Source organism: Protopterus annectens, chromosome 5.part1 (genome assembly GCF_019279795.1).
Source record: "Protopterus annectens isolate FY-2018-M chromosome 5.part1, PAN1.0, whole genome shotgun sequence".
Lineage (NCBI taxonomy): Eukaryota > Metazoa > Chordata > Ceratodontiformes > Protopteridae > Protopterus > Protopterus annectens.
Genome location: NC_056736.1, coordinates 409,706,075 through 409,714,743, shown reverse-complemented (window position 1 = coordinate 409,714,743; position 8,669 = coordinate 409,706,075). Strand labels below are relative to the sequence as shown.

The window sequence follows — 8,669 nt, the reverse complement described above, 5'->3', positions numbered from 1 at the left end:
TGGCCACAAAAACCCAGCTATCTGCAAGACAAATTCTGCAGGCCTTGGGGTTCATGGTCTCCTGCATTCTTCTAATTCCATATGCAAGACTGCATATGAGGAAACTTCAATGGTACCAAAAAAGTTTATGGAGTCAGCATTGTCACAGCCTGGGAACAATGATTCCTATCCTACCTTGCCTGCAACTAGAGTTCTTATGGTGGGCAGAGGTCTGCCTCCAAAACAAGGGACTGTCATTCACTCCACCCCCTGCCACCCAAACCCTAACTACAGACTCATCAGACTATGCTTGGGGGGGGCACATCTGGCAGGGAAATGCATTCAGGGCAATTGGAGCCCAAATCAAATGCACCTACATATCAGTCAGAAAGAGATGCTAGCTGTACAGAATGCTCTGACAGCCTTCAAGGACTACCTTCATCCAGGACAACTACTGACAAAGACATACAACACCACAGTCATTGTGGTACATAAACAAGCAGGGGGGTACACATTCCTACCCCCTTTGCAGACTAGCTATGGCATTGTGGAACACGACCTTGACTTATCAAATACATCTACAAGCTCAATTCCTGCCTGGAAAGCTAAATACTCTGGCAGACGAACTAAGCAGAAATCTTATGGACCCACATGAATGGAAACTGGAACCACAAATTTTCAGCATGTTGACACGCAAATGGGGGAGCCCAGACATAGATCTTTTTGCCTCACTCCAGAACTATCAGTTGGACAAATTTTGCACAAGAGTTCATCACAAAAAAGCTTGGAAAGTGTATGCTCTATCATTCAGCTGGAAAAACCTATCAGTCTATGCTTTTCCCCCTCTGATCTCCAAAGTCCTACTAAAAGTCAAACAGGACATACCAAAAATTATTGCTCCAGACTGGCCTTGCCAACACTGGTACCTGCTTCTGTGCAATGTCTCACACCTTCCTCCGTGGCACCTGCTTCAGACACCTTACCTACTGTCTCAGCAGAACTACCAAATTCTACACATTCAGCTCCAAACTTTGAATCTTACAGTGTGGCTAATCAACTAATTTCACACTTGGCGTCTCTCAGCAAACCTGTGATGGATGTCATTTTGGAGGCTAGAAGGCCTAGTACTAGAAAATCTTATGCTGACAAATGGAAAAGATTCTGTGCCTGGAACCAGGCACAAGGAAATAAGCATTGCTGGCCCAATATTCCTCAGATTCTGCAATACTTAACTGAGATGCTTCACAAGGGCTTATCTTTTTCTTCCATAAAAATCCATGCGTCTGCCATTTCAGCTCATTACAACACAGAACCTCCCCTCTTCTCTCATCCTTTGCTAAAGCAGTATCTCAGAGGGGCCAAAAATGTAAGACCTCCCAGAAGAGCACCAACTCCTGCATGGGACCTCAATTTTGTTTTGGAAAAACTCACTCTACCTCCTTTTGAGCCAGCTGCTACTGCAGACCTAAAATTTCTCTCTTGGAAAACAGCTTTTCTTTTAGCAGTCACTTCAGCTAGAAGGATTTCTGAATTACAGGTTCTTATGGCAGTGGTGCCTTTCATTAGTTTTTACCTGGACCGGGTGGCTCTCAGGACCTGTGGAAGCATGGAGGTGTTTAGGTGAAATGGCAGTGGATTTTTTAACTAGATTGTTTAATGAAATTTTGGATAGAGAGAGGATGCCTGAGGAATGCAGCAAAAAGTGTTTTGGTACCGATTTTTAAAAATAAGGGTGATGTGCAGAGCTGTAGTAACTACAGAGGGATTAAATTGATCAGTAGCAGCATGAAGTTATGGGAAAGATTAGTGGAAGCTAGGTTAAGAATGGAGGAGGTGATTAGTGATCAGCAGTATGGTTTCATGTCAGGAAAGAGCACTACAGATGCGATGTTTGCTTTGAGAGTGTTGATGGAGAAGTAGAGAATGTCAGAAGGAGTTGCATTGTGTTTTTGTAGACTTACAGAAAGTATATGACAGGGTGCCTAGAGAGGAGTTGTGGTATTGTATGAGGAAGTCAGGAGTGTCAGAGAAGTATGTAAGAGTGGTACAGGATATGTACAAGGGTAGTGTCACAGTGGTGAGGTCTGCAGTGGGAGTGATGGATGCATTTAAGGTGGAGGTGGGATTACATCAAGGTTCAGCTCTGAGCCCTTTCATATTTGTAATGGTGATGGACAGGTTGACAGACGAGATCAGACAGGAGTCCCCGTGGACTATGATGTTTGCAGATGACATTGTGATCTGTAGTGAGTGTAGGGAACAGGTGGAGGAGACCCTGGAGAGGTGGAGATATGCTCTAGAGAGAAGAGGAATGAAGGTCAGCAGGACTAAGACAGAATATATGTGTGTGAATGAGAGGGAGGATAGAGGAAAGGGGAGGATGCAGGGAGTAGAGGTGGCAAAGGTGGATGAGTTTAAATACTTGGGATCAACAGTTCAGAGTAATGGTGAGTGTGGAAGAGAGGTGAAGAAGAGAATACAGGCAGGATGGAGTGGGTGGGGAAGAGTGTCAGGAGTGATTTGTGACAAACGAGTACCAGTAAGAGTGAAAGGGAAGGTCTACAAGAGGGTAGTGAGACCAGCTATGTTATATGGGTTGGAGACAGTGGCATTGACGTGGCAGAGTTGAAGATGTTAAGATTTGCACTGGGTGTGATGAGGATGGACAGGATCAGGAATAAGTATATTAGAGGGTCAGCCCAGGTTGGAAGGTTTGGAGACAAAGCCAGAGAGGCAAGATTACGTTGGTTTGGACATGTGCTGAGGATGGATGCAGAGTATATTGGTAAAAAGATGCTAAGGATGAAGCTGCCAGGTAACAGGAAAAGAGGACGGCCTAAGATAAGGTTTATGGATGTGTTGAGAGAGGACATGTAGGTGGTTGGTGTGACAGAGCAAGATGCAGAGGACAGGAAGAAATGGAAATGGTTGATCTCTTGTGGTGACCCCTGATGGGAGCAGCCGAAAGAAGAAGGGTGGCTCTCAGGACCAATCCATCCTTTATGCCTAAGGTGGTATCCAGTGTGGCTCTTAATCAGACCATTCATCTGCCAACTTTCTTCCCCAATCCACAGAACAAGCGTGAATGGATTCTGCATTCATTGGATGTACACAGACAACTAAGATTTTACTTAAACAGGACAAAATCTCTAAGAAAATCTGAACTATTGGTGGCATTTGCTGCACGGGCAGATGGAAAGGCTATTTCAAAGTAGACTATTTCCAAATGGATAAGCCATCATATTTGTTTCTGCTATATGCACTACGGTAAACCTGTCCCCAAGGGGATCAGATCTCATTCCACCAGGGCTGCATCTACTTCTGCAGCCTTTCTCAGAGGAGTTCCTACCAGAGACATTCTAGAAGCTGTTACCTGGAGCACAGTTTTTACATTCACCAAACATTACCATTTACATCTCTTCTCTAAATCCAGAGCTGGCTTTGCCACTGCTGTCCTGCAGGGCCTTATAGCTGCTCCTAATGCTGTATAAATCCATCCTCCCAACCATAGCTTTGGGATTTTACCCAAATGTAATGACTGCAACAGTGAAACACGAAGAACATAGTACAGTTGTGTACATTTACCATGTAGGTGTTCGAGTGTATTCACTGTTGCAATCCTGGTTACCCTCCCTCCAGTCCCCTGTTTTTCTGTAACTATACCTCTCCTTTCTTTTACTATGATTAAAAGCCTTTTTGGTGTATTTGCTTTTGTTTGGAGGTATATGTTTTGTGTTTTAAATTATATACACATATATATATATATATATATATATATATATATATATATATATAGATATATAGATATATAGATATATAGATATATATGTATATATATATATATATATTTTGCTCCCCCATTTGGGGGGCACCTGACATCTGGAGCAAGAAAAATTGATGTACTGGCGTCGGCTGCATGTTTTTTACCCCCTGATGACCTGACGTCATGGAAGAAGGGACAGCAACTGACACAGGACCCAAGACTTTGTTAATCAGGCCAACTGAGAACAACCTGCCAGCAGATTACCCAAATGTCATGACTGCAACAGTGAATACACTCAAACATCTACATTTATGGTAAGTGTACACAACTGTACTTTTCCTGTTGTCAAGGGTACAGAGTTTGATTTTCTTCATCCCCATTTGCCTACTCCATGACAATGAGCAATTCGCTTGACTGGAAAGTGCACTGGGGTCACTTCAGAGAAGGGGCAGTTTTTATTGGGCTTGCTTGTTTAACAAATGTATATAAAAAAGGTACAGCCATAGGCCATAAATTATTCATTTGTTAATCTGTAGATCACAATAGTTTTTATAGTAAATTCTCAAGTTTGTTCTGTTACTCTGTCTTACCATTAATACTCCCATGTTCTCCATAAGCTGTAGCCTTGTACATACCCATGTAAGAAAAAAAACAAGAACGCTCACCATCTGTAATAAAGATGCAGCTTCTAAAATTTTATATTTCTGAAAGGCACAGTTTTTAACTTCTACTGCTGCTTCAAAGTAATTTTTGCTGTTCCTTTTTTATAATTTTACTTTCTTCTTCTTTTTTTTTTCTTTCAGAAAGCATTTGGAGGAAGTGAGTGCTTTTTTGAAAAAGATCCAGCAACTGGAATTTGCAACTTCTTCTATGACAGTGCACCAAGTGGCAGTTATGGCACTATGACTTACCTGTCCAAAGCAATTGCTACCTACATACAGGACTCCTTACCGAACTCTGGCTGTCTTATGCAGTAAAAATACAGCTGAGACAATAGTAAAAACTGAAGGATTCGTACAAACAACCTTAGCAATGTTACTTACTGAATTTGCACAACTTATGCTGCTTATAGGAAGAAGAAAAACTAGTACCTAGCCTCTTTCTCCTTCTGGTCAGTTCATTTGGAGTGTCTGTCACCCTTATTACCTACAGTATAATTTATTTGTTCAGTCTGAGTTTTTTTTTTTTTGGAACAATGCTTTGTAGAAACAGCTTTTTGCACAGTAGCTTAACATTAAGATAGCTTGATTCCTACGACTGAACCTTCATTCTTCTTTTACTAGACATTTCAGTATAGTCTGGACTGCACTTAATTTGTTAAGACTCTAGCCTGTTGACTTTGATGTTCCAGAACTCTGGCAATATTATTATTTATTTATTTTTATTTTTTATTTAACAAACACAGTAGCACAATTCGAGAGATTTTACTGTAATGGCACCCTGTGATGTCATGCATGTGTGGCCTGTTACCTCATTGACTGTTTTACTATAGTTTACCGGATGTTTCTGTTAAACCTTACTGTTGCTGAATTTTAGTTTGCATTTGTTTTTGTTATCTGTTGTTGAATTATCTCACTGGGAAATCAGGAAATGAACCTACAAAAGCTTGTTTGTTAACTGTGGTAGACAGTATAACAAAATTATAATTATATTAGCCCAGACTTTCCTCTCTGAGAAACTAAATGGATTTATAACACAATGTCATTACTATGGCATTTGTACTTATTATAAGTAGTTATATTACCTGTAGATAAATTAGCTGTATTAGCTGCAGAACTTTAGTATGAAAGGTTTTGCCCTTGTTTACTATGAAAGGTTCTGCCCTTGTTTGCTGGCTGCAACATTAATATTTGGGTACTTAAAATGCAGGAAGGTGTGATTTAACACTTTACTGATGTGCTGTCACTTTACTTAAAACTTGCACTAGGATTAAGTTAACCAGTCTTTCTGTGCCCTGATTCTCCAGACCATAATTTCTAATATGTAGTCAATTTACACTGTTGCTTATAATAACACAGTGTAGTCCTGAATGTAACAGAGAGGTATAAAATGGTACTGCAAAGTGAAACATTCTGGACATAAGCCAGGGAGAAGGTAGTATTTGTTGTTAACTGTTGTCATACAGAAAATGCTATAAACACACTGGCTGGTAAGAATATGAGACAGACTTGGGAAATATAAATGAAATGTTTTAGTACAGTGGTTAGAAAGAGAAAGGACATCTTAGTATTCCTGCTGGCATGCATCAGATGCAAGTAGAATATTTTAACACTGTATGCAGTATGAAACCTGGAGAAAATCTATCAGAGTAATAAGCTAATGTTCCACTAAGATATAGTGTGTAACATTTATAATGAAAAAGGTGCAATCCATTGCTCATTTCTGACTGTAAGACTGGCCCCATGTACCTAGTATTTTTTCCCCTTCTTGTTTTCCTGTTTATCTTTATTAACAACTGCACTTGCCAATGCACATTCCACTGTCAGCACATATTTCATATCTAATTCACCCCTCTCCCACCTTTTTATTTCTTAAAGGCTCCCTATTGAAATGTTGCCACTCGAAATGCTGAGTGCTGGAAAGCTGGAAAAAAAAAGACCAACAACACAGGAGAATAGTGAATCTCAAAAATTGTTCTTCACCTTAAAACTTCTTTTTTGGGAGCAAGCCCTGCTGCACTCCCCCACACACCTTGAACTTGTGTGTGTGTGTGTGTGTGTGTGTGTGTGTGTGTGTATGTATGTGTATATATATATATATATATATATATATATATATATATATATATATATATATATATATATATATATATATATATATACATACATACATACATACACACACCACCTTCAAGATTGCCGTACCACAGAGAAAAGGGGAATATTCCAAGAAATGGCTTCTCTGACTTGGTATATACAGACCTGATCTTTCAGTCATTCAAGTCTCTGCATTTCTGGACTTGCTCTACATGGTCCCAACATTTCATAGGTTCATAGATTAGCACTAAGCTAATTGCCCTTGTGGACCATTTTAAGCCTAGCTAATTACCCCATATGAGAATCAAACCCTGCACCCACCTTGTGTCTGTAAGGTTAACACCTTAGCCATTATGCCAACCTCCCACCATTTCAAATGATTACCTTTCTTAAGATACTCTATACTGCTACACATGTCCTGAAAGCTACAAGATATGAAACAAACAAGGGACTATGCAGATATACTTAAATTTATTCTCATATTAATTCTTAAGCTAGCCTTTTTTGTTATGTATATGCACACTTACTGACTTGAGTGAACTGAGTCCTTTATTTTATTTATTTTATATGCTAAGCAAGCATTAACTCATCATAAATGTATGATTGCCAATATATGGGACTGTCTCCCTCATTGCACTAAGCCACATCAAGCCTATATGAAGAAGAGTGAAGACCTACTCTCAGAAAAGTTCAAGGTTAGGGCACCTTTGTCTTAATGGTGGTTTCCAGGCTCATGAAAGAATATACTGACCTATGTTGTCTAATTATTAACACAATTTTAAATGACTTTCTGTACATTTGTATGCTGCCATATTTACCAGTGATTTGAGGAGGACATAATCCCACCCCATTATGTAGCATAAAAAGTCTTAATTAATTTTCATCATTTTAGTGATCCTGTTTGTTAGTGTAATTCTGTTAACAACAAACCTGACCTTAAAGTAGTAAGCTGTGTCTTTGAGGACTGTGATAGTATGCAAATACTAATCTTTGCTTGGAGTATTTGGATGTTGCCCTTATGCAATATCAGCACAGTTTTATATTAAACTGTTTTGAAGTTCTCCCGCTGAAATGTTAAAAAAGCAGTGAAAACTAAATAAACTGTAGTACATCACAATCATGGTATGTCCAGGGGTTTTGAAACTGAGCATCAGCTTCCAAAATGTAGCAGCATCCCCACCGTACGTATAGCTTTTCAGCCCTAGATAGTTCATTTCTATAGTCAGTCTCACATTCTGAAAAAAAAATAAAGATATATATACATATATATATATATATATATATATATATATATATATATATATATATATATATATATATATCCCAAAGAAAAGTTTGCCTGCCCAAACTTTTCATCAAATGCAAGGTACTGATTTTTAGTTTCACAGTTTAATACTATTTTTAAAAATGCAGCTGCATTTGGTTGAAGAGTTTGTATATGTTCCATGTGTTTGTTGTGTAGAAACAAGACACTATTTTTATCTCTTACCCTACTTTCAATTTTGGAATAAGTTTGATCTGTTCAATCAGTTCCTTATTGGGGTGCAAAAAGTATTAGCCGGTATTCTACGTTCAGTATCATGCACATACAACATCAGCACCCACATTATCTTTGTAAGCTAGAAATATTTTGAAATAAACTTTTAAAACTAGTAACACAAACACAGAGTGCAGCCACAATATCAAACTCAGAACAAAGAAAGCTCACATATTGTAGCACCAGGCAGTTTATCCAGTGTAAAAAAAATACAGTCCATGAGTGATGAAATGAAAAAAACTCATCTTACAGTTTCAGATTTTTACATTTGGATTAATTTATTAAAACTATGAAAATTTCTTTAGGGCAGCACATTGCACAACACATTTTTTTGGCTAAGGTCATATGTACTTTCTATTTTTATCAATATATTATAAAGTGATTATAGTATAAAAAGAAATGATTAGTAGTATTAGAGTTCACCCTAGTTTTTCCTTCTCATAAAAGAGCACATTTGAGTTTAGGGTAATTTTTCATGATCAGCACTACAGAATGTATATTCAGGTCTCTGTTAGTAAAGCACTGCATGTAGGGCTCATCAGGGTACATCTGCTTGGAGATATTCAGGATAAATGTCAATTGTTTTTCTTTTATGCCACATGACTGTGCTTTTTTGTAGACTACGTTTTTAGGG

At 38.6% G+C, this 8,669-nt stretch overlaps 1 protein-coding gene across 4 annotated transcripts in view; it reads left to right on the top strand.

The window, feature by feature from the left end:
- PHKA2 (phosphorylase kinase regulatory subunit alpha 2) overlaps positions 1-6,498 on the top strand; it is a 1,461,438-nt gene extending 1,454,940 nt beyond the window's left edge. For all 4 annotated transcript variants that reach the window (XM_044073068.1, XM_044073067.1, XM_044073065.1 and 1 more), the window contains one exon: positions 4,546-6,498. In XM_044073068.1, the coding sequence (XP_043929003.1) occupies positions 4,546-4,719 (174 nt within the window). In that variant the 3' untranslated portion in view covers positions 4,720-6,498. The remainder of the gene's footprint in view (positions 1-4,545) is intronic.
- The last annotated feature ends 2,171 nt before the right edge of the window (positions 6,499-8,669 follow it).